This window comes from Bombus pascuorum, chromosome 13 (genome assembly GCF_905332965.1).
Source record: "Bombus pascuorum chromosome 13, iyBomPasc1.1, whole genome shotgun sequence".
NCBI lineage: Eukaryota > Metazoa > Arthropoda > Insecta > Hymenoptera > Apidae > Bombus > Bombus pascuorum.
In genome coordinates this window covers 10,740,672-10,767,822 of record NC_083500.1, presented here as the reverse complement: position 1 = coordinate 10,767,822, position 27,151 = coordinate 10,740,672, and the positions used below count along the sequence as shown (strand labels likewise).

General features: G+C 35.5%; 2 protein-coding genes across 7 annotated transcripts in view; one reads left to right on the top strand and one right to left on the bottom strand.

Moving 5' to 3' along the window:
- The window catches only part of LOC132913749 (E3 ubiquitin-protein ligase Rnf220-like), a 218,485-nt gene extending 205,280 nt beyond the window's left edge, over nt 1-13,205 (top strand). Inside the window, exons 5-9 of the mRNA XM_060972281.1 lie at nt 6,993-7,264; nt 9,206-9,473; nt 10,182-10,639; nt 11,993-12,067; nt 12,848-13,205. Coding sequence (XP_060828264.1) covers nt 6,993-7,264; nt 9,206-9,473; nt 10,182-10,639; nt 11,993-12,067; nt 12,848-12,919 — 1,145 coding nt within the window. The 3' untranslated portion in view covers nt 12,920-13,205. The remainder of the gene's footprint in view (nt 1-6,992; nt 7,265-9,205; nt 9,474-10,181; nt 10,640-11,992; nt 12,068-12,847) is intronic.
- A 10,795-nt stretch (nt 13,206-24,000) lies between these two features.
- Nucleotides 24,001-27,151, bottom strand: part of LOC132913295 (filamin-A) — a 53,983-nt gene continuing 50,832 nt past the window's right edge. For all 6 annotated transcript variants that reach the window (XM_060971528.1, XM_060971527.1, XM_060971529.1 and 3 more), the window contains 3 exons: nt 26,668-27,109; nt 25,724-25,927; nt 24,001-25,373 (listed from right to left, as the gene is read on the bottom strand). In XM_060971528.1, the coding sequence (XP_060827511.1) occupies nt 25,189-25,373; nt 25,724-25,927; nt 26,668-27,109 (831 nt within the window). In that variant the 3' untranslated portion in view covers nt 24,001-25,188. The remainder of the gene's footprint in view (nt 25,374-25,723; nt 25,928-26,667; nt 27,110-27,151) is intronic.

The window sequence follows — 27,151 nt, the reverse complement described above, 5'->3', positions numbered from 1 at the left end:
AGATATGTGCGAATATGTAATACAACCAACTGAAAAATAGTAACCTGTTTAATAAATACATCGGAAACGTTGTGATATTAATTTATCGAAATAACCGATTCGATGTTGCGTGGAGAAAACGAGAAGAAAGTAGGAGAATGAGAAAGTACGAATACGCGTCGATGATTAATTTGTTTGTCTGCCGAGTTTTAATGAACAAAACGTGACATTTTCTTTCTTCTTTTTATTCCTTTCTCGAAGAAAAAGTACGTGTACGAATAAATGTAATATTCGTATTCTCGTTGAAACTCATGTACGCACGCGTGTAGATAAATTTTCACCTAACATTTTATTCGTTTCGCGCTTCTTCGATCTGGTTTTGTGTTTTTCCAACGCTTAATTTATAGGGTGCGTTTCTCCTCGCCTACTTCCTTTCGAGTTTTTCATCCAGGTCTTGTTCGAGTTTTATACGTCTTTTTATATGTTACGTAAAATACTTTTACTCGTATGCTTGTTCGTAAATTCAATTAATTATACTATGGAAAGTTTTATTTCCCTTTCGTGTAATAAAAAGTTGTATTGCCATCTTTCACCCAGGGTAGAGAATTTACAGATAAATTTCTTGCACTCTGAAGCGCCATAAATATTTCTCCGCTTGTGTTAAAAATAAAAATATAATTATGTATTAGTTCGGCCGAAAAGTTTATTTCGTTTTATAAGGAAATAATCGACGCGCATTTTCCGTTTTATATTATTTCATCGAATTACGTGTGGTATATTTTGTTTTATCAAAATAAACATCACAACGTTTGACAAATTAGGTTTCATGTTTCTGTAAAAGAAAAACACTTTTTAAGCTAATACAAATGATTTAGAAATTTCGTTTCAGCGAAACACTACTATCGTGATTGTACACGTCGGTGAAACTCGAAACAGATGTGAAAATAAAAGATATCATGGCGTGCATATATTTCGCCAAGTATCTCAACAGTCAATTATATTAATAAGCTATAATATGCAGCGAGAAGATTGTCTTTAGCGGTAATTGTACGTTTAAGACTACTGTTCGTAGTGTATGTACTAATTTTTCACTCAGTATATGTTTGCAACGAATGCCAGCTATCTTTTACACGTCGGAGATGAAAGGACATCGGGGCCTTTCTTTTGGAATGTTTAGGAAGGTCCCCGATACTTTAGTCCAGACTTTATATTATAGCTGTACTTCAATAATAAAACTGAGAAATAGCTGTTTATGACTTAACCCAATTACGTTTGTCCGAGATTAATGACAGTGGGCTTGCGCTCGAAGTGACATAACGGGTCGCTGAAGGTAGCCACGGCCACGGGAGGCACGCGTACCTAACAGAGGTATGGAGTAATTAAATAGCTCTTCTTAGAAACAAAGATCGATCCGAGGGGTACAGAGAGCTACGAAGAGGAGTATATAAGGGCAGTTCCACTTGGACCGAGGGTCAGTCAGATAAGTTCTACTTGTATCGTGGACAAGTACGTTGAGTCACACCCGAATCGTGGATGAGTAAGTTGAGTTCGACTTAGACTGTGGAAGAAATCGCGTTCGTCATCCCGTTGACCGTGGATTTCATTATCGAGTCTAAGATCGTTGCCATTCACATCCAGAGTATCTAATTACCACGGTTACTTGTCAAATTCTGTCACGATCATAATTGTACTGGTAAATGTCTTCGCTCTTGCATAACAACAATGTCTAATCTAAAAAAAAGAAGGATTCGTTACACGCCCCTAACCCTAGTGATAATCCGACATATATATAGACATCATATTTATCAATTACTTTTGTTTTTGTATTTTCTCCTAAAATTTATATAGTATATTTTAGTATATAGTATACTATTTTATTATATAGTATATTTTATATAGTATATTTTATTATATAGTATAGTATAGTATATTTATATATATTTTTTTTTATTGTTATATATATGAAGAATAGAAGTAGTCGTACCTCAGATAGAGGAAATAACAAGTGGTTTTATTCAGGATTTTTTCGGTAGATTCGCCCTTTAATAACGCGATAGCCTTACGGTGTAGAGTGAGAAGAATCTTTTCATTCCGCTCTCCTAGGCATCCGACTCTTTTAATTAAAGATACGCTACCACTCTATCTTCCGTAGTCGTTTTAAAGTGTAAATGATAGCGCGGTTATGGTCAGAGTCGCGGGAGATAGCTTCTCGCGACGGCGAAGGGAGTAGCATCGTCGTTTTATCGAAACGAGGGGGCAAAGAGCAGCGAAAGCAGTTACGAAAGGGCAGAAACGCTGGAAAGTAACTAAAAGAAAGGAAATGAACGAAAGAAGTCAGGAAGTGAAGCAACTCTGATTTTCCTTAAAAAAAAAAAAAAAATTGCAAAATTTATATAACGATAACGATTTCCTGTTTGCACATAGTTTGATTAAACGCTTTCGTTATTTAAATTTCTTACGTTTGCATAAAAATTTCCAAGCATATTCGATAAAATTTCAATTTTAAATTCTCTTCGCTCTGTGGCAAATCCAACGATTTACTCCTAACGTGCGGTATTTTATATTTAGTACTATATCTTTCATTGTAATCATTGTTTTAAAAAATGATATATCTATTTGTATCATTGTACGTTACGTATAGTATATTAGTTAGAATTTATCGTTTAATACTTACTGTTATTACATCACTAGTATTTGGATATCCTACATTTAACGTCTATTGAAATGCTTCACTTCCCATTCAAGTGGAATATTCTACTAATTAATTCTTTAATATTATAAAACAGTTTTTAGCTCGGTACAAATGGAAGATAAACGTACGGTAGAAATACGAATATTAGGTAGCAATGACAAAATCCACAATCACTTAGTTTCCAACACAATGTATTTTATATTTGTCAAGTGAAATATTCTACAAATTAATTCTTTAATATTATAAAACAGTTTTATTCTTTAATATTATAAAACAGTTTTTAGCTCGGTACAAATGGAAGATAAACGTACTGTACAAATATGAAATACATTGTCTTGGAATCTAAGTGATTGCGGATTTTCTCATTGCTACCTACTGACAAAATCTGCAATCACTTAGTTTCCAACACAATGTATTTCGTATTTGTCAAGTGAAATATTCTACAAATTAATTCTTTAATATTAAGAGCACTTCTTAGCTCGATACAAATGGAAGATAAACGTACGATACAAATACGAAATATATCGTGTTGGAACCCAATAGTTTCGTTGTGCAGAAGTATATCGTCGTAACTATAACTAACTATATGAAAATTTAAATTGCAATTTAAAGGACGTTGTGGACGATATTATAAAACATTGAAATTTATAATCTGTAATTTATGTGAACGTAAAGGGGAAAGAGGAGGAGGTCGTGCTTAAGAAAATGAACATCTTAGATGAAGGATAAAAACGTTCAGAAGGTCCTTGCGGTTTAGCCATTGCCTTTCCCCTTTCTTTCTTTTCTTTTTTTCCCCTTTTCATCCGAGACCCTTGCACGCGAAAATGGCACTGCCTCCGTTAATTATGTCAGCAGATGGAACTCTGTAAATGGAAATCGCATCCCTTGACGATTTTCCAGGGTTTTGATGATAACATCGATAAGACTATACGACCGAAGAAACGAGTTCTTACGCTACCTGAAGTAGCCTTGTAATTCCAAAGATTACGAAAAGACGAGTTTCAGACGAGTGCCATTCTATCGAATCGTTTATCAATTTATATCGTCAAATTTACATTGCCATTCGCTGTGTTATGAAACATTTTTCAAAAATAGACGTAACTTTCGAGAAAATTGCTGGAAAATATCAACTTTACCTTCCATTTTCGATAATATGCAATTTTATCGCTCCTTTTTAACATTTCTCTTCGATCTTTTAAAGCTTGGAATATCTGCTTAGAATACGAAACTTCACGTTACTTGTTTCTTGGAAAAGGAGCTTGGATTTTTTAATCATCACACTTCAAACGAATATTCAAACATTTTAAATTCAACGAGTACACTATCATTGATATCACTCCACAAACGATAGTCGGATAATTTCCGAACGAGCGAATTATCATCAACGTTGCTCGCGAAGACTCGACGAAACGATCCAAATGAAATAAAAATTCGCATAATAAGATAGACGAATCCCCAAGATCCTCACTGTTGGCGTACAATTTCCCATAAAACGTACGTCGAAAAACACACACGCGATAAAAGTACGACAACAAATTGACCGGTTCTGTCTGATTCTTCGGTCGTCTAGAGAGAGCAGGCGCTGGAAATATCAATCTAAATAATAAGCAGTAAACCGGCGAGATTTCCAGGCCAATATCCTATCGGCAGGGTTGCGCAATAATCGAACGCGAACTGTCGTTGTATTATGAAACGCTGGAACGAGGAAACGCACTCGCCGGTATTTTGCATCGCGATTATTTCCAATCGGAGCCATCCGCAATGCCTATAAAGGAAACAGAAGGTGTCTGTTTCAATAAAGAACGGAATATCGAGTACACGGGGTATTCCGGGGCGCGGACATAAATTTCCCAGTGTACCTAATTGAAAGGGGAAAAGAAAACGGAGACGAGAAGAAAGTTTGCGACTTGCAGCGACGAGGAGGAAGGGAGGTGAAAACGGGAAAAGAGATGAATAGAATCGGTGTGTAAGAGAGAAAAGAGGAAAGACACGAGGGAAGAGAACCGCTTCGGGATATGTTAAACGGCTCGAGAATAGCCGGTTGCCGTTCTCCAAATAAACGACGCCAGAAGCGGTGAGGGCACACGGTAGCTTTTCGAAACAAGATTCTTCGTGTCGATGTAACTTACGATTCTCACGGCTGTTCAGCCAAATCCCTACTAACTTACTTCCACCCACGAGAACGTCATTTAGGCTACTGCCCCCAAGTATTTGAATATCTGCTTATTTTTCTGAGCATGCGTTTTAATTACAAGATTAGTCGTTTTATGTTTGTTTCGAAAATTACAGTATTCTATGTACGTATTTAATTGAACGTTCATAGAACTGGGACGTGTATTATTGGACGTATACTGGTCTTGCGGTATCGTAGTATAATACGTAGCGCAGGTGTGATGTTTGGGAATTGTAAATTTCAATAGTAGGAAATTAGTAGCGAAATGGGAATACAGTTTTGGTCTGGTTACTCTTAGAATTGCGCACTAAATCTTCATGAAACTATATTCTTTCGTAACATTTCATAATTATTCCTTTCTGATGACAAGTCTCAGCAACGTGCAGTACAGGGATCCTGCGTATAACGCGTTACCGTTGGAACACGAGTTGAGAATTGGTGAAAATCTGGCAGGAAATGGCACCTAATGAGAATTTTGGAAAATAACGCCATTCGATACTTTTCGTTGGACCAAAAGCGCGTCTGCTGTTTGAGAAGTTGCTTCCGAATTTTGGAATGATGTTTCATTTATTTTTAGATCGCCAAGTATCGGTCCTGAAAAAGTTTTTCCTGCTATAGGAAAGTAGCGACTCGAATACTTTCTCACCAAACGTTATATTAATATCATTTGTTACTTTAATTAATTATTCGTTGTTTTATGAAGCATATTTCTCCTAGTTATGAGAAAATAGTGTACTTACACGGTATTTATTAGGAACCTAATTATAGTGTTGCTCGGGGAACATCTATAAATGAAAATTTTTATTCAAATCAAATGTTTTTCTCTCAAATTGTTTCTCTATGATATAAATTGCAATGACTAGATTTGGTACAGTTATTGCGATAAATTAATTACTTGCATTACTTTTAATAGTTACATTCACATGTCCTTGTGGCTTGATAGTTGCCTATCGAATTTCCAACGTCCTTTATCAAATGTATTTCGCTAATTTTTCCTAGTTATGGAAAAATAGTGTACTTACACAACATTTATTAGGAACCTAATTATAGTGTTGCTCGGGGAACATCTATAAATGAACATTTTTATTGAAATCAAATGTTTTTCTCTCAAAGTGTTTCTCTATGATATAAATTGCAATGACTTTGCGATAAATTAACTACTTGCATTATTTTTAATAGTTACATCCACATGTCCTTGTGGCTTGATAGTTGCCTGTCGAATTTCCAATGTCCTGTATCGAACGTATTTCGCTAGGTTCTATCGGTTTTTAATTAATACAAAAATTGAGATACATTGCAAAATCGATACGCTATATGTATGGAATTAAAGGATTCTTTTAATTATCGATAATTAGGATTTGCGGACTTTCCGTTTTAAAGTGTCGATCAATTTATCATATTCTTTTAACACGCTTAATCGACTGAATTTGAATGAATTCAGAAAAACGATGCATCACGTGCAAGTCCGTATGAAAATAATTTTTACTACGAAACAGGTTTCCTTAAAATTTATGTTAACGTGGAAGGTACGTAACAGGTGTAACCACTCGACACAGTTTATTTGACTTCAGCATCCGGAATCTTCTTTGTAAACTAACATTTTTCAGTCTCACAATTCTTTTGGACCTCGGTTGATAAATGTTTCTTTTAAGAACGAATATATCCGACGTATGTTGGATAAGCGAATATAATAAAATTATGCGAAACGAAAATTAATTACGCTATAAATCCACTGAATTTTATGAAAATTCTCAACCTACAGACTAATGTACAGTGACGAAAGAACGTTTAAAATTAACATACTCAATTAATGTGAGTAACTTTTGCACTAAACATTTTTTATCATATTGGTTAACTTATTCTGGGGTTTATGTCACATTCGTTCGTTGCTTTCGTCGAATATAATTCTATTTTGTAATATCATGATGCCTTTTTGTGCCACTTCTCTCTGAAACAACCTTCTGCTCACCATGTACAAGCTTAATCGCGTGAAATTCTTAATTGACTTACCAACATTCTTAGATATCTCGTTGTTAAGAAGAATTAGAATAGAATAGAATAAAAAGCGCACAAACAAACGTTTGAAACGAAGTATGTGTGGTTTAATTTGTGACAGGATGACACTAACAAGATGTAATCGTGTTTTAGGTAAAAAGAAATTTCCATCGGATCCGTCCTGTTGCCCAGCGTGCGGAGTAACTGTAAGACCGCAGGAATTGGAGCAACATTTCGCTCAGGAACTCGACCGACTTTATAAGATATCGTCGGCATCCTCTCGAGCGCGAGCGCCAAGGTCGAGTTTGCCTCCTGGCCATCCTCAAGACCATCCCCATGGACCGATGCTTCATGCCCCATCAGCTGCTGATGGAACGCCTCATGGAAGATGGGAGACTTACAAGAGAATTAAAGCCAATAGACAGGTAAATAAATAGTGTGATATCGTGGACAAATAGCCTAAGAAATATCGGGTGAAATGTGGCGAGAAGGTCTAAGTGCCGTTAGGCCAAAAAGTCCTGGCAGTTTTTATCAGGTGAACCATAAACAATATTGCGAGAAGGCTAAGTGTCGTTAGGCCGAAAGGACCTTTTACCAGGTGGTTGTCACCTGCAGAGTTGTGAGGAGTCGAGTTGTGAGTTGAGAGTCGAGTTGAGATAGTTGTGAGTTGAAAGTCGAGTGGCGAAAAGTCGAATTAAGATAGTTGTGAGTTGAAAGTTGAGTTGAGATAGTTGTGAGTTGAGAGTCGAGTAGCGAAAAGTCGAGTTGAGTTAGTTGTGAGTTGAGAGCTGAGTTGAGATAGTTGTGAGTTGAGAGCTAAGTTGAGATAGTTGTGAGTTGAAAATCGAGTGGTGAAGAATCGAATTGAGATAGTTGTGAGCTGAGCGTTGAGTTGACATAGTTGTGAGCTGAGAGTCGAGTGGCGAAGAGTCGAATTAAGATAGTTGTGAGTTGAGAGTTGAGTTGAGATAGTTGTGAGTTGAGAGTCGAGTGGTGAAGAGTCGAGCTGAGTTAATTGTGAGTTGAGAGTCGAGTTGAGATAGTTGTGAGCTGAGAGTCGAGTGGCGAAAAGTCGAATTAAGATAGTTGTGAGTTGAGAGTCGAGTTGACATAGTTGTGAGTTGAGAATCGAGTGGCGAAGAGTCGAATTGAATTAGTTGTGAGTTGAGAATTGAGTTGAGATAGTTGTGAGTTGAGAGTCGAGTTGAGATATTTGTAAGCTGACAGTCGAGTGGTGAGAAATCACGTTGCGAGGAGTCGAGAGTAGACTATTAGTTATGAGTTTTGAATTAACTATTTAGTTACAGCATATTGTTTAATTCACGTTAAGTAACCATCGTTACCTGTTTAATCCATTGTAAATAGATCTATCAATCAATAAACTTATCATATAGGATAAATAAAAAAATCCTATAATAGCAACAAAATAAAACCGTAAAACAATCGATTTATAAATGTGTTTGTTATAACACCAACGGGTCAGTGTATCCTTCGTTACGAAGTAAGAAACTACAATCGATGATTTGACAGAGTAGAGTAAGCAATTATTCTTGTGTTGTATCGGGGAGAAGTCCTGGGTAATTAATAAGGTTTACTTGATTATGGGTCATCCACTTCTGTGGAACATGTGCGTGGCAGATATAAGAGGCAGTTGTTAGTGAGTTGAGGAAGAAGTGTTGTAAATGTTGTCGGATAGTGTTGTCAGCGTTGTCAAGGAGTGTTGTTAGCGTTGTCGAGAAGAATAATGAGAAAAAAGAAAAGCATGGTAACGAGAGTTGTAAATTGACAGTGGAGTGATGAGGAGTCGAGTTATGAGAAGTGGAGAATTGAGTTGCTGCCGAGTTGTGAATTAACTATTTAGTTGTCTTAATTATAACACATTACTGTATTTAGTTCACGTTAAATAACCATCGTTTCCTGTTTAATCCATTGTAAATAGATCTATCAATCAATAAAATTATCACATAGTATAACAAATAATTGGAAACCCTAATTTCTAATATTTCTAAATAAATACAAAAATTCTACACTAGTTAAGTTATTTTTAAGCTACTATACAGTCATAGATTAGCAATTAACCTACACTAAAATTAAGTTTGTAATACGATTTAACAAACTCGGCGTTAAACATCGTATAAATATTGAGGATGTGAAAAAATCAGCCCGAAGTTGAGAAATTCGTTCGTTTAAAATTAAATATCTGGAGGAACAAAAAACTGTCTTTGTCTGCTAAAGATAAAAAGATACATTTCCTCTTATTAATTTGTCGATGTTATTCTTCGATTTTATATCAACTTTTATTCTGAATTTTGTTGATATAGCGTGATTGCGCCTGTTTCTAAAAAGTGGTTCGTAAATATGTGCAGGCTAGAATCCGTGTGAAGAACCGGAAACGGAAAGCGGACGAACCTTCTTGCCCCGTTTGTAGCGAGAGGCTATCTGGCACGCCAGAGGAATTGAATCAGCACGTCGAACGATGCTTGAACAAACACAATAATGGAAATCCCGCTGGTCAGAATAATTTGGACGAAGAGGAGGTGGACGTGGAGGGCGATGCTGAAACTTTCGAAGAGTATGAATGGGCTGGTCAAAGAAGAGTGCGAGCAACGTCGATGCTCGTCGGAGGCTTTTCTGGTAAGTTAAAGCGAATAAATCGTTCTTCAACAAGGTTTCATTTTCGTAATATCACATTTTCCTAGTCGCATTCGTGTTTCTTTTTAAATCCTATTATTTCTGCGTAATTTTTTTTTGAAAAATTAAAAACGTATTCACTGTACCAACAAACTCTTTTTCCTCTCGAATCCATACGTGTGACAATTGTTAAATAGATGTTACATTTATATTATACGTGTATGTGAGCGTCGAAGAATGTCCAAGTTTCAATTGAGACAAAAGCAATGAAAGCAATTAAAAGCGCATAGAAGTTATTAAAAGCCGTTAGAAGTTATTAGAAGCGACCAGAAGAAAACAAACAAAGGAGCGAGTAGGTTGTCGAGTCCTTCAGAGAGTAACGTACACGTAGAGCTAAATAATTTGTAAATAAATTTTAAACTTTTTGTTTTTCCAAATCCTCTCTATATCTTAACAACAATACGTGATAATCGTTGATTTGATCATCTGGCATTTGGATTGAAAGGAATCGACGATTATTGGACTTACACAACTGCATATTACAATGTTGTAGCCTGATTAATTAATTAAAGATTAATTAAGATTAATCCACGTATGGATAATTCTCACGAAAGTACAATTTAACGTCAAATTAATAATTTTCTCTTTTTAACAAAACATCAAATGTTGTATGAAATTTGTAAAAATGTTCATTGCTCGTTGTCTTCGTAGCTGCAGGTTTAGCGACCTCATCGAGCAGTCGTTCAGCCACTGGCAACGGTGGATCTAATCAGCAAGATGAGGAAGACGTGGACCTGGTGGTCGATGGCGACGACGCCGCCGAGTTTGGACCTGCACAGTATTCCGAAGCCGACGTGGTCGCGCCACGTATGGATGGCACGCCGAGAGAGCAAAAGGAAAGAGACGCTCTTCGAGAAGCCGTGATATCGCCGAACGCGTCCAACACGCCTCACACGCCGCACACACCCGAACAAATCGGTCAAGGTTTGGTCGAGGTGAAACCGGAACCAGGAACAGCAACTCCTCTTGGCCAGAACGAACAGGACGAGAGTGCCTCGACGTCGCCTAGAAGGGACGGTGACACGCCAGTGATCGAGGCTCTTCGAGGCAGAATTCGAGAATTAGAAGCAGAAATGCGTGGCCAACCGTTCAAGTGTCTCATCTGCATGGTAAGTTCTTGTTAGCGGCAGATTCATTAGCGTAGATGATTATGGAAGTCGCATAAATCGTATATTTTACGTTTCGAGATATTTAACGTTGTGTGCTTGATGTATAATCTGACTATTATCGTTCAGCGAGGCAACAACCAACTCTATACGACAGTTGAATTTCTGCCACTTCGCAGAGATCATTTCAGATTATCGTAAAGTAAATTCAAAATGATACACGCATTTTTTTTTTAGATTCTTTAGATTCCTGATTTAGACTACGATTGTCATAATTTATTAACTTGCCAATGGGACTACAAGTCTTTCGGTTACATATCTTCTTTTACAAACTGCATCTCTTCCACCATCTCTTCGTACTAACTTATATGGATTCACTGTTTATGAGTATTTTTTGTTGCTATTAGGTTATTAGAGACCAAACAGTAAAATCTAGTAAAAGGCATTTCATTTTCATGGCTATCTTCCAAAATGATTTTTCAAATTTTGGAATCTCTTCATGCCATGATATTTAATACATTTGTATTTGTTACAAAATACTCATATACAGATGTGTACATGTATTGGGTTGGCAACTAAGTGATCGCAATTACTGGTTATTTTTCAAAATGATTTTTCAAATTTTGAAATCTCTTCATGCCATGATATTTAATACATTTGTATTTGTTACAAAATACTTATATACGGATATGCAAATGTATTGGATTGGCAATTAAATAATGGCAATCACTTAGTTGCTAATCCAATATATTAAACCTGCTGTCCTGCATATTTCTTCTTCGATTAGTATCTCTTCGGATATCTTCTTTTTTCCGAACTATTTTATTCATAGAAAGCGTGTAATGCACGGAACATCCAACAAATTTAGTTGGATAATAAAATATTTAAAGACTATGTATATCGTAATAATATCTGTTGAAATTTAACACTTTTGGGTCGTGTAGAACTAAGAAAGAGAGCAGGGTTAAAATATAACATTTTATAATAGACAGTATAATGTTATATTTTGAGAAGAAAAAGAAGAAATATTAAGAAGAAAAAGACGACCTTTCAAGAAGATAAATCTATGAGAAGCGTAACAAATAATATCCACTAAATATATTTATAATAGACAGTATATATATATTTACTGGACATTATTTGTTACGCTTCTCATAGATATATCTTCTTAAAAGGTTGTCTTCTTCTTCTTAATATTTCTGTTCTCAAGCTTCACACCTAGTAATTCTTCCGTTTCTTCTGTTCACGTAGCAAGTTTATTAAATAATTTCCGAGATTGAGAAAACACAGAAGCAATAAATATGAAGTTCGTTGCTTGCTAATTAACGAAAATATTTCATTCTTTTATGTCCTCAGGAACAATATAAAAAACCTGTGACTTCGGTTTGCTGCTGGCACGTTCATTGCGAACAATGCTGGTTACACACATTGGTGAGTTACGAGTATTTTGTTAAATTTACATTTGTAATACGTCTTTGAATATAATTTCTTTTTTCTTTTCTTTATTATAGTAATTCGTATATGAAACATTCTCACCAAATAGAAAGTATGCTTTGAAACAATTTCTCGTCATTTAATTAATTTACTTGAATTATTTATTATTTCCAGAATTTTAATTAATAAAATTGAAATTCCGAATAAAAATTGAAGAAGGCATTGATCCTTGTCTAAATGATATATTAACAATTCTTTCTCTGACATGTTGCTCTCGAATCATCTATGGAATATATTTTAAACTTTTGCTTATTATCTTACGTTGTATAAAAAAATATACCGCAATTGTTATCCGCGTAAAATCATAATATTTCATTGACATTTAAATAAAATTACGTTAAACATGAAATAATTAGTAGTAAATAATTAGTAGTAATAATTAGTAGTAATTTTATATAAACCTCGTTAAAACCTAGTATTATTTCTCGATAGAAATTGTTGCTGTTAAAATTCTCCTTTCTTCTTCCCTCTCAAAAAAAAAAAAAAAAAAAGAAAAAAACGCCCATTGCGATATAAACATTTTTCAGCTTTAATCGCATTGAATTATTTTATTCATAAACACATATCGATAATGTACCATTCGTTTAGCAACAGTTTTAACGCCAAAGGATTACACTTTGATGTGCCGTTAATATACTTTTGCCTTACGGTACAATTGTCAGAGAAAGAGTTGAGAATCGATGGGAAAAATTTGTTGAGGAGAGTTGTCCCTTTCAGGGTGCGAAAAAGCTGTGTCCACAATGCAACATGATAACGTCGCCTTCAGATTTGCGACGTATCTACATGTGAAGGAAGTCGCGTGTGCCAAACAAGAAATTGGGTTGTCCGTAGAAAATAATGGTCGATTTTTTGCCAAAGAATCGACGCGTTTCGATATGACTCGATCGTGTAAATATCTGTATATATTTATGCGTCACGTTAAATTAACTCCTTCTAGATTTACCACGTACGAATTATGCACTTAGTAGCGTTAGTAAGTTAAGCCGTGAAAGGCGCGCGCGAATCATGTCTCGACCATGCTTTATCGCTCGTCGCGCAGACCAATTTTCATCCTGCTATAATATATAGAAAAATATTTCCTCCTCTGATAAGTTATTGTGTAACGTTAGTAGACAAGTTGTTACGCTACTCTTCACAAGTATTTGGACACCTGTGATTCGATCAAAAAGTTCATATTTTTTATTTCCAACCATATGAACAACGTTTCTCTATTCTTCACTCTTTTTCTCTTCTCATAGGAAGCAAATTATGTTAATTATCGCGAAGATATTTTATTTCGCCTATGCGGAATTGAAAGTAAAACGAGGAATATATCTGCGTCACGTAAGTTCAATGTTGTAATAAATAGTTATAACTATTTAATTTGTTCTTCTTTAATTTATAATAGTTAACAATTACTTTCTTCGTTGAGATCAAAAACTTCATATCTTCTATTTCCAACCTCATGAACAGCTTTTTCAGAATAATTATAATTATTTAATTTCCTATACTTTGAATCGTTCCTCTTTAAGTTTTAATAGTTAACAATTACTTTCTTCGTTGAGATCAAAATGTTCACTCTTTTTCTCTTCTCATAGGAGACAAATTATTTTAAAACAATTATCGCGAAGATATTTTATTTCGCCTATGCGGAATTGAAAATAAAACGAGAAATATATCTGCGTCACATAAATTCAATGTTGTAATGAATAATTATAATTATTTAATTTCCTATACTTTGAATCGTTCCTCTTTAAGTTTTAATAGTTAACAATTACTTTCTTCGTTGAGATCAAAATGTTCACTCTTTCTCTCTTCTCATAGGAGACAAATTATTTTAAAACAATTATCGCGAAGATATTTTATTTCGCCTATGCGAAATTGAAAATAAAACGAGAAATATATCTGCGTCACATAAATTCAATGTTGTAATGAATAATTATAATTATTTAATTTCCTATACTTTGAATCGTTCCTCTTTAATTTTTAATAGTTAACAATTACTTTCTTCGTTGAGATAAAAATGTTCACTCTTTTTCTCTTCTCATAGGAGACAAATTATTTTAAAACAATTATCGCGAAGATATTTTATTTCGCCTATGCGAAATTGAAAATAAAACGAGAAATATATCTGCGTCACATAAATTCAATGTTGTAATGAATAATTATAATTATTTAATTTCCTATACTTTGAATCGTTCCTCTTTAAAGTTTTAATAGTTAACAATTACTTTCTTCATTGATATTTGCTAACTGTAATATGGTTGCGTAAAGTAAGATCAAAATTACATTAAAAAGTTCCACTTGAGGAATATTATTTTCTATATATATAGAAAATAAGTTGCTCATGTGGAACTTTTTAATATAATTTTGATCTTACTTTATATATATATATATATATTATTATTATATATTATTCTATAAATATGCAATGATTTGTGTCCAAATATTTATCTACGGTAGCGCATGTTATTTTGCGCGATACTTATTTCGAGACTTAAGAATCGAACATACCGAACGAGAGACATTTAGAATATTACGAACACAGATATTCGAACAATTTAATTATAACACATCATTAATCGTTTCATCTAATTCCGCTGTATAGTTTCAAATAATTAAAGAATCTGTTAAATGGAGGAATGCTTGCAGTAAAACCGAACACGACGAACTTTTACACTCGATCGTCGATTGATAAAAGTTCGTAGACGCATCATCGCAAGCATCTTTGTCGTATCTGCTCCTAATCGAAGACTATTCGCGCGTACCTGAAATTCCTAGGTGTCATTTCAAACGACTAACGTCTACATTAAAGTCGCCCCTTTTCGCCGGATCTACCGTTTTTCTCTTGAAACAATGTATCTGTGTCTACGATTCATCGAGTTCAATTTACAAAGACGAATATTATGTATGTGTAAAATATAATCGACAACTTTGTTAAATCAGCTATTTCCAGTAGGCTTTCCGTAACCGTGAAAGAGGACAAAGAAAATAGTCGGAAATTATCGTATTTAAAATACGAGCAGCACTCACCAACACTACGTGGAAACACGACTCTCTTTATTACAAATATCCAGCAATCTGTTGTTGCAATCTTCTTTTAATCTGACCCCAATGAACTGGTTAATTTAATTCGAGGCGCACAAAGGATATCGAAAAATGTGAAGGATAACGACGAGTACATTTTGTTTCTAATGTATAATATGTAACATTCAGCTACTATATGCGACTTAGACAAAACACTACATAATGTAAAGAGCAGGCAATATTCATTTTCTCATTAGGTTTAATTATTTTTTTATTTTTATCCATGCAGACGTATATTTATTCTATTTTATCAGCAATAAAGAACAATTTATTATCGATAGTATCAGTTCGAAAAAAAAAAAAAAGGAAGAAACTAGATTTTATATTATTTATAGTATGTTTCCGATCGTTACCAGGGTTCAATCGTCCATTTTTCCAAATACAAATTTTCCTTCAGGAATATTTCTCAATTGTCTACGACCAATAGAATATTCGTAATGGGCGATTAATTCGTTGTACGGATAAGTTGCACGTTAGAAAGGAAGGAATTAAAGAAACAATATACGAGGTGAACTTGGTTTTTTTTTTTAATTTCCGTTGTAAAATACGCACTGTTTGCAGGCTATGGCGAAATCGATAAATCACAAGACGATACACCAGTGTAATCCAATCGACCAAAGTTACGATACAAACAAAAAAAAAAGTGGATAAGTTAATAATTGATATCTATTAAAACGAATAACGCAAGCTCGCCTCTTTTCCCCTTGTCTTATGCATGTAAAACGGAAGGAACGTTGTTTATTTTGACTAGAAAAATTCGTGGAGGAAAGTACGAAGAGGGAGAGAATAAAGAAATGCAGATGAGAAAGGAAGGGAAAGACGGACCAACGTGTGTATCACGATCGATCTTCTTTCGGAAGATTCGTTTCTTATTTTGTAAGTATATCATTATTCCATCTACTACAGTGAATCATTGATACACTGATCAGCGATTAAGCGAACCAATGAAAAATAACGAAACATTAAGAATGAAAAATTGTTCGACATTGAGAAGACAAATAATTCGACTCGACATGGCTCGATGAGTTACGTTACATTGAAGATATTTGAAATTTTATTTCATATTAATTTTCTTGTTAATATGCAGCCTTCGTAATATTTCATATTATAATTATCAGTAACAAATTTTCTTTGGTTATTTCTTCTACGTTCGAATTATCAAAATTTAACGACTGAAACACTCCACGAGCGTCGAATCGAATTTTGTCACTCGTTGTTGGTAAAACGTGAAATGAACTTACGATAAGCAAATTGTCTTTGTTTCGAAACGAAGTATGCAGGTCGATCGACTGCAGTGATGTGCACAAGTCCAAGCGTTCCTTGGATGCTGGTCAATGTTTCTTAAAACGATAGAAACGTCCGAATTTTCTCTTCTTCTGCTTCTCTGTCTCTCTTGATCAAGATTTTAGATTGCTGCGTGTCCCCTCGTGCACGCCGAGAAAGTTCTTGTAAATACATACACAAATCGAGTTAAACCAGCAGGAGAAATCGGCTCCCCGTTGCGAGCGTTGTTCTGTAATCGAAATAAAACGATCATGGAATGTAGAACTATCGTTTACAATCAGTTTCTTCGTCGCCTTCTTCTTCTTCTGCGCGAAATTCATTTCCTTCCATTTCAACGATACGCTGTGCATCAATGGAATATTACGATCAACGTTTCAACAATTTTCAAGCTGAAGAGCAGTCAAAGGTACGTACTGGTCATTTTTCTTTTTAACAATTAGTCCTAACAATTCTCAGAATCAAGCGATCGAAATGAAACATTTGCTAATTGAGATTGGAAACTTTTTGGATGATAAATGTTATCGATATTAATTTGTGAGATGGAAAATTTATTTATATCGTCGTTATCAATCTGCTTTTAACTTTCTTTCCCTTTTTTTCAGTCGTAAATTAATGTTATTTATAAAATTTGAATATTCCTGATATAGATTATCAATTTGGCCTTGATTGTTTGCATGTGATAATAGACACTTTCCAAATATTGAAAATGGAAAAGACTTTTAATTGACATTTATAGGAAGATAAAGTATACAGGAAGAAGTGTTTTCAAGGTATCGATACTATTCACAGCTAATCAGCTCATTTTGTTTCAGTATGATAGGAAAGTAATGATCCTGTAATGATCCAGTCATTTATTTAAGCCCATACTAAATAGTTAAGTTACGTATTACATTACATGTTTAATTGTAATACGTACAATTAAAAGCATCAGAAAAATCCTCCCAGTGAAATTGTCCATCTTTGAATTTTGAGTAGATTTCTAAAAAATGATCATTCCTAGTCCCATACTAAGTAGTTAAGTTATGTACTAAGTTACATATTTAGTTGCAATATGTACAATTAAAAGCATCAGAAAAATCCTCCCAGTGAAATTGTCCATCTTTGAATTTTGAATAATTTTGTAAAAAATGATCATACCTAGAGGAATCAATGTGAGGTAACTTTGAAGGGCGAAACCTCTACTTTCATATCCTTTACGCTCATTTCCTTTAAACCTGTTGAACCTACAGCAAAGAATAGAGAGGAAAAGGTAAAGATGGATCTTTCCTTGGAAATTTTACAAAATCAAACGGTTCTTCTGAGATTAATAAATTTCTTTCTAACTGGAATCATTATGAATTTCAATTTGCATTTGTATTTAGATATTTTAAACATAGGTGTAAAATTTTTCTTGTTTGATTATCTTCCATTAAACAGTATCAAGTGGCAGTAGAATATCCTGTTTCCTTATATTCGGATATTACTACTTTATTTCCCTTTTCTCTGAAATATATCGCAGAGCACCATTCTAAATACTTTTGTTTCAACTATTTTCACATTAAAATAGCCCAAACCCTCCTACATTACATTCCAATATTGCTACTTCACTTTCATTTCTTTTAAAATGGAACGAAGGTATATTTTAAATACGAATTTTCCCTTGGAATATTTTCACGTTGGAATAATCCAAGTATTCATATCCTAAGTAGCGCCACTTTGCGTCTATCTCCTCTAAGATAACACAGAAGACAATTTTCAACATTTTTACAGGCAATACTTTTACAGTAGAATGATCCAAAATTCTTCATTTCCATTTCCTTTAAAATATACACAACGCAGATCATTATTTTAAATATCTTTACATAAAATATTTTCGAATTAAAGTAACCTAAGGTTCTCTATATTCGAGCATTACTACTTCATTTTCATTTCTTCCAGAATATACAGAAGATATTTGCATGTAACTTCTGTCCCTTTTCACAGTGTCAAATTTTTACATAAATTTGAATTTATCATTAACCCTGAAGCTCTTAACTCAACTCTGTGAATATTACTATAAATACATCGATCATCTGTACGCGAAGCTTGCAACAATAACCCTGTCCCTGCATTAATAAATTAAATCTCTAAAAAAATGAAAAGCCAAAATTGGCACAAAAAGATGAAATAAGTTTCTGTAGCAGAAGCTGCAGTGCAAACTCCAGCTACGTCAGAGGAAACGTTTCCTTTAATTTCCTCTTCTTATCTAACCGCGAGGGCAGAAAATACTCTGAAAACGATATTCGCGTAGAACAGGAGGAATATGAAGCGCGAACAAGGTCGGCCGAGTGGCCGGGAGGAAAAAAGCTGCCGCAAAATGGCTGTAGCTCGCTAGAAGCTTGTTCCACTAGCTTGGAGTAGGTGGAACTGGAAACGAAGGTGGGGCCGTGCGGTTTGCAGGTGCGCTTTCGCCAAAGGATCGCGTATGGATCGACTCTTTTCACCGTGGATAAAGACAGCCCCTGGCAAGAAGAGAAGAGAAGAGGAGAGGAAGAAGAGAGGCGGGAACCAAGCAGTAGAATAACATTTCGCCAGAGGCAAAAGAAGAACAACATTTTTACGGAAACTGGACTGCTAACCGTGCACCGAGTTCGAGCGAGAACGTGTTATATAATACGAGACAGAAGAAGAGGGAGAGAGAAGAAAGAGAGAGAGGGAAAGATAGAAATGGGGAAAAAGTATAGAAGAGGGAAGGTTGGAAAAAGTCCGGGAAAGCGAGGAGCATAGTAAGAGGTGGGATTGTAGGTGGAGGCGGAACTGAAGGCTCCGCCTATGCTTTCCATCCTCCACCTGCCACCAGTTGACCTCTACTTACGCGCCAATTCACGTGCCACTACTACCTTCCACACTTCACCACCTCTGCTCATTTCCTCGGTACCCACTGCTTTGTTCCCTGCCCGATCTCGTTTAAACTCCTCTTCCACCTGACATCGGTTAACCTCAGCCAAGGGGCTTTTTCCCACACTCGAAATTTCCCTTACTCGTTCGATACTCTACGTGACCCCGGTCGTGTAGCTCAAGTATTTTCACGATATTACGAGGCACTGCCACAAATATACAGGTTCAACTCTGTTCGGTTCAATCCTTCAATTTTTTCCATCCCTCGATCTTGCTGTCGTGTTAGCCACATGGAAGATTTGTAGCGTTTCAAGGGAATACACAACGTAAAATTCAGACGAGATACGAGTCCAGACGCATAGCAATGGCAATTTTTCTACATTTCACTCGAGTATTTTGGAGTAGTTTTTAATGCTGAAATATACCATGGGAATGAAAGTGTAAAAATGTTCCTTCCACGAATTCCTTCGTGTTTTACTCGAATTTGAAGTTTCTCTTAGCGTTGGAAAATATCATCGAGTTGAAAACGATCGAAAGAACGTAGTTTTTCAGCCACCGCTGATGGTACTAATGGCACCTTGGCGAAGATCCCCATTCGCGTGTTACTCGTCCGATTTGTCTAATGTGAAAGCTAATTGACAAAGAAATTGTACAAAGGCTGATTGGACGTTATATCGAGATGTTCGATCAGAGTCAAATGCTGGTGCTTGTTTATCGAAGGATTTGATTTTAATCCTTTGCCTAGTTCCTAGTGCGTAATAAAATGGCCAGAACACTAATTGCGCTTCCAAAGGAACGGTACCAAATAGCAAGCTACTTCCCAAGCCCATTTTATTCTAACAACCATCATCTGCTATGGCCACGATGTAAATCGTCTCTTCGATTACAAAAGAAACAGTGCCAATGAAAAATCAATAGATAGAAAGTCAATGTCTAAGCAAAGCTTATTTGAACAGCCCAGACTGCTCGTCTTCTACAGAGAAGTCGTTTCTGCCAGAGAAATATTGCGAAACAACCAGACTTTGCTCCAATAACTCGAGCGGTTGGTTCTCCTTGGCCGCAAATGCCACCACCTCTTCGACCACCAAAGAGACAGTACAAAATAACAAAGTGATCTTGCAAGACGCAACATGCATATTCATAGTCCACGACAAAATTGTTATCTTCATATCCACAAGCATCGCGACGTATGAGGAAAAAGTATACAAAGTAAGTTGCAAAATAAACAACGATGTGAACGTATCTATTAGGTCGTCCGGAAAGTTTCTTTCGTTTTGTTTGTCCATTTTGTTCTATCAAAGTAAAGATCACAACGTTCGACGGATTAGGTTTCACGTTTGTGTAGAGATGCATCGTTGTAAAAGGCGTGTCTGTAAAAGAGGCACTTTTCGGACAACTTGATACTTTCATAAAAGATATAACTTAGAAAACACGAAGCTGGCACCCCGTTGGGGGTAGCCACCCACTTGCTATATTTATTTTATTTTTTTATTTACCAATGAGATATAACACTTTACCAAATGTCCTTCAGGACAAATTGTAAAAACCAAAATAAAATAAAAAAAAAAAAAAGAAACTTAATACTTGAAGCTGTACAGTGAAACGTATCTTGCAGAGCAATGCGACGAGTGGAGGAAAGAAAATGCGTAATATCATGGAAAATACCATGCAGTAAAGGGAAAAGGGGAATAAGATGGAAATAAAAGAAGCAATCGCGTCGGCGTCTCGCGAGCGTCTGACGGTTGGGAGCAAGGGTGGCATCGGATGCGTCGGAGGCGTCGGCGTAACCACGAGGAAGGGCGTGTTTCTGGGAGGAAAAGCGAAACGGGTGGCCGTACGACGGCGCAAGTCAAGCACCTGTTTTCGACGCCTGCGAACTCGAGCGTAAGGGACCTATGAAACCGGTTGCGACCGCCTACCATCCTATCGAAACCAACGGAATCCGCATCCCTGAAGAACCTCTTCCACCTATCCACCTATCCACCTAGCCGTTTACCCACCTACGACCTCCGATAACTTCACCGACCACCAGATTCAGACCAGTCAGAGACGAGAAACACACAGCTTTTTCCTCGTTTCTCCTTTCTCCACCTACTAACAAATTTCTCTATCTTGCTCTTTTAGTTGTATACACAGATTCGTAGATAGACAGCTCGAACGATATCTTCTCTTTCCAACCGACATACGCATCCCTCGGTTAACTGTCCTCCTTTCTTTCCGCTCTATTTTCGTTCTTGTCTATGTCAACGAGCATATCTTCCCGCTTCTGTTCTACCGTTTTATCTGTGCTACGATTTCGTAATTATTTTTTATGTTTGAGATGTCTAAGTATATGCTAGTAATGAGATCTATAATTTGCAGCGATTAATAGACTACGAATTTTACTGCGAATTCGTATTTCTCGCGATGTAACCGAGAGAGTATTTCGTATTTTTTTTGGGTATTTCGTATAGCTTCTCGTATCGTGTGCATTCTGTGCAATTTTTCGTCGTTAAGTTTCCAGTAACTGCATACAAATTCACGGTCTATCGATTGAGTACGTGGATTGGCAAGTTGAGGAAAACGATGGTTCGAATGCATATGTTTCTGGCAATTCATGTTGCTGTGAATAGGATCGAAGAAGAAAGAAGATGTGTACGGTTCTGTGATAAGAGATACGTATTAGACAGTGTGCGTGATACCGGATATTTCATATATTTTTACGTACATTCTGTATATTTTAGCATCTTCAAGTTTTACATACCCAAATACACAAATATTTGCGTTCCAGATGATGTTATGTTTGTGATTGATGAGCAACGAAAAATTGTTGAGGTTAATGTTGACTGATTGAAGAACGAGTGGATGAATTTGTAATAGAAAAGTATATTGAAATAATTAAAAGCATATGTTGAAAATGACAACGTGAGTTTACGCTCGCCATCCATATGCATATAATAAATAGTAACTAGAAAATAGTTCTAAATATAATCGATAGATTTAATCGATAGATTTTATCCCTAGTCCATGTAAGAAAGTTCAAGAAAGGTTATTCAGCTCAGAACGGTGTGATAGATTTATCCGAAGAGTAAACTAATAGCTATTGTGATCCTACCTCTAAATAGAGAAATAACAACAGTATAAGTATAATATATAAGTTTATGTTGATTCAGATCCTTATTCTCTTAGTGCTACTAGAGAACTAGTGCTCATTTCTGCGTAGTAGCAGTCTCCAGGTTACAGATGTACGTAAATAAAGACGTAGAGTTTTTCTTAAAGTAGTTACTTCAACAAAAATGGATAATCGCGTAGCCAAGAAATGAAATGGGCAAGTTTACGTATAAAAACAGAGTTGATCGATTATAAACATATGTGTCTTTGCGATATAAAAGAGTAAGAGTAACAAGCATTGATCTTGTAAATTCTAAATGATCGTCCTCTATAATATTTGGTGATATCTCGAATAAAACAAATCTTTAATTCCATGTATAAATATGTTCATAGGGAATAAGAAAATATACCGAAGAACCAGAAATGTAGTCATCGTAGTAATTATTCGTGTAATTTGAATTAAGTCAATTTTAACGTGGATTCGTCTATATAATTAATATATATTAATGGCAGATTGAACAACTAAATTTCTCTTAACAATTAAAAATGTGCAAGCTTAAAAAAAAGAAATTTATTACGCCACATTGTTAAGGGCGACGCGTACGATGTAAACTGTACTAAGTTTCACAGTTCGTATGATAAAAAGCCTGTGTATCGTTATTCATGATTACAGGTACGATACATCTAACGATGACAAGTTACGGATCGTGTTCTTCCTGGTGAATGCAAATTTATTCAATGAGAAGCAGCCAACCGTGTTTAAGTGTTCGTTTTATGCGCACTGTTTGACAATGACAATCTATTTTACAGCGTTCTCGTTATCGATACATAAACGACACATCTTTTCTACGAGAAAAAGCTTCCGCTCTCCTAACTGCTATTACGAATCAGCATTTTTGAATGCTTATGGCTGGTCCTCAATTTTTACCCAACAATTCCTATCGGTTCCCGAGACATTCGTTCTGAAACATTTTTCAAAGGTTTTGTCGATTTTGTCGGTTTTGTGGCAATCAGATCTGCCAGTTTCGAAAATACTGTTTTCAAAGAAATCGGAGAAAAGGCAATTATTTGCGTGAAAGTAAATCGAAAATATATATTTTCCCATATATATCATCGAGAGTTAAAATTTTTCGCACAGAGGTCGAGAAAATTAAGTTTAAATATTCGTCGAGTATTTCTCTATATGCATTCCACATACAACGCTCTATTTCCTTTCTCCTACATTCCCAATATTCCATATCCTGCATATATCTTGACGCATAAACCAAGCAAACACAAGAGAAGATGTTTCTAAATAAAGAAGATATATTTATGGCATAAAATGCAGACCAAATTGGCCACAGGAAATCGTCATTTCGCAGGAACAAAATTTACTATCTCGTAAGATGAAATCGCCCCTAGTGTCATTTCGTTGGCAACATTTCTGCGGGTGATGTCGGTTAGGCAGTCGAGGCGCCTGGGAAATCATCGCTTTGGGAATTCTAATTTAGCAAGCTGGAATAACTATCGAACTAGGCTGTAGAAAACTATGTGTGGAACACGGGATAAAGAAGAGAAGGAAACGATATAACGAATGATTTTTAATAAACATATTATTTATTTAATTTTTATATAATATATAATCATCGATACTTTTAATTTGCATTTTTAATCCAATCATACCGATGTAACGTTACGCAGTGGAGAAGGATGCATCTATAGAACGCATTTTCATAGAACAAATATCTGAATCTAACATATATAAGGCACAATTGTTGTATCTTATTATTCTCGAATAAAAATAATTGACTTATTTCATCGCCGTAGTTTAACACGTCCGTATCATTTTTCTTTTTCTTTTTTTTTTCTTTTTTTTTTGTCGAATGAATAATATCTATCGTATATTATTCAAAGACGAAACAAGGCTGTATATAATAAATACACGCTACATTGTACCAACCCCCATCTGACAAAGAAATTGTTTAGACGATTAGAAACAATTTTTCCCTATTTTCCTTTAATTGAACTAGTTTAGAAATCGTTTGCGAGTAAAAGATGAAGACAACCTTTCCTTACAATTATTTGGTTCTTCGTTGCAAGTCGCGAAATTTACAAAAATAATCGACGAAACCTGATTTATTTTACGTTGCTTGATCGATATGAGAACTTGCGTTTGTATTCTATTCTATCAATAAATTTTATTTGTATCTCGACCAACACGTTGTACGTTTCGATCTTTTTACACGTGGTAGAAAATAATTAAACGAATACCATAAATAATCACTTTAATATTCATATGGCAAAAGATTCGTACGATGGCGAATAGAAGAAGTTTCGTTGCCACGGTATTTCGCACGTTTTCAATGAAATTTCTTTTTCAAAATAACAGATAGCTATAACCAAAGTTATTTAGAATGAAGATGGAAGCGCGTAAGGGGTTTACATTCAAACAACGTTCTATATATTAACTTCTGGCTGAACTCTGTGAAAATACTTTCAGCCAGGGAAGACGTGTTTTTATGTTTAATCGTAAATTACGCTATTCGTTTCAAGATTTTCACGTCGCGGGTTTCACTACGTCTACGATACGCTTTATTACTCTATTCGTTTAAGTAGATAAGGATTTAATCGATAATTAACGAAATTCATCAAATGGAACAATCAATGTAACAGAGTCTGGCCAGTACAAAGCAAAATTATCGCACCGCGTTATTGGAATCTTACTTTCGCTTTCTTCTTTCCTTTCTTATTTCTTTTTTCTGTTTAGTTCCACATGCGTTTACTTATACTTCGACTTTATATGGCGATCCAGGGATATGATCGTCTCCCCATTTTACAATGACGATGTATTCTCCTCTTTCGCGGACCAAGTAGTTCACGTTGTAATTGTTGCGGCCTATGTGCTTCATGGATACTTCGTCGCATGGACCTTTGGGTCCGTACACACCAATGTACAAGATATTGTTACCTACAAACAAGGAAAACACAGATGAATCAACGTTTTAAATTTTTTCCTCTTCTTATCAAAATTATGTTCATCCAGATAGTTTCACGCAGTGTTGAACGAAATTGAAACAAACTATGCCCTTTTAATATGCCTTTAAAATTGTTAAAACCGATATATATTGGGTTGACAACTAAGTGATAGCGGATTTTGTCATTAGGTGGTATTGACGAAATCTGCAATCACTTAGTTACCAATCCAATAGATTACTTTTATATGAATTACTTAATAATTATCATTTTGCGATTCCAAATTCGAACATAGTCTATACTCAACGATACTGATACTTAAGGATTGTACGAATAATATATTACCGGCGTCGCCAGCGTTTACAGTAAACACGTTCTGTTTGCCAAGATATGCTTTCTTTAGACCCATTCCTTTGCTCGTCACCTTACTAGCATCTGACTTGAACAGAGGTAAAACTGGTCCGGTGTGCTTTGATTTGGAAATTTTTTGAACAGTTTCCACCACGATCGAACTGGTTTCTTGCGCGCCTCTTTCTGCCAGATCCGCACCTGTAGTGAAATTTGTTAGACTGTTAACTTGCCATTGTACGTGACAATAGGATCTTGTCGATATACATTAAAATAATTGAAAATTAATTAATCACAGTGTAAAATGAATTTTTCGCATTCTTGTTACTTAATCTCATATCAACGAGATAAAATTTCCATTTTCTAGAAATGAACGCAGTAACTAGAACTCCTAAGTACATTAAATATCTGATGATTCAGCAGACATTGCCTATTAATAGTACGTCCATGAAGATATAATAATAGAATAGGCAAGTTCATTGGCGAGTTAAAATTTCGATAGAATAGAGCAGACGGCTACGACGTAATATCAAAAGTATGATCCTCGTGAAACCTGTATTTTTCCATCCTTCGGTTTCAAAGTATTACATTGCCAAATTATAAATGTCGTACAAATGAAAATTTCCAATTAAAAGAAACATCCTTCTTTTCTTTGCAATTCCACAAGTTTGTTCAATCTTCCTGCTGCTCTATTCCATCTTCTACTATAAACAATGACCTAACTGTTATTCGAACCGACTATTGTGTTTTATATTTATTCACATTACTAGCCAAAAACATCGATTAACTTTATGATTGAATCATCCTTGATCTTTATACTTCGCTCAAATCTCTTGCCAAGAATTCTAAGCTCGCTTCTTTTCCAATTTTTCTCTACCAAACATGGAAAGATTTCAGATCAATAGCATACAAGTATACCTAATCGTTCTCAATATACTAACCGGTACAGGGAACCTTAAATGGCGAGCCAACGATGTGATATCCATCGTACTTGATGCTAATGTAGTAATCGCCAGGTACCAAAGGTGTGTATCTAACTTTGTAACCCTCTTCCACTTCTGTACAGTCCATGGCCACTTTGCTAGGGCCATCTACCGTTATGCACAGCACACCGCTTCCCGCGTTGCACGTATCAATGATAAAGTCTGTTTTCTGGCCGGTTTTAATTTCCGTTATGCCATTTCCATAGGCATGTAACGCGGCTGGATCGGCATCCACTTTGCCGACTTTGATGCGGTACGGGCTACCCTGTATGTGCACCCCATTGAACTTCACGTGGATATTATGGATACCATTTTCCCGAGGCATAAACCGCACCGAGTAAGTGTCAGCGTCGATGCCTTGAATGAAGCAATCGTCCTCGATACCACTGGGAGACACGATCTGTAGCAAAAGGAATATACTTTGTTACAGCGATCCAACATT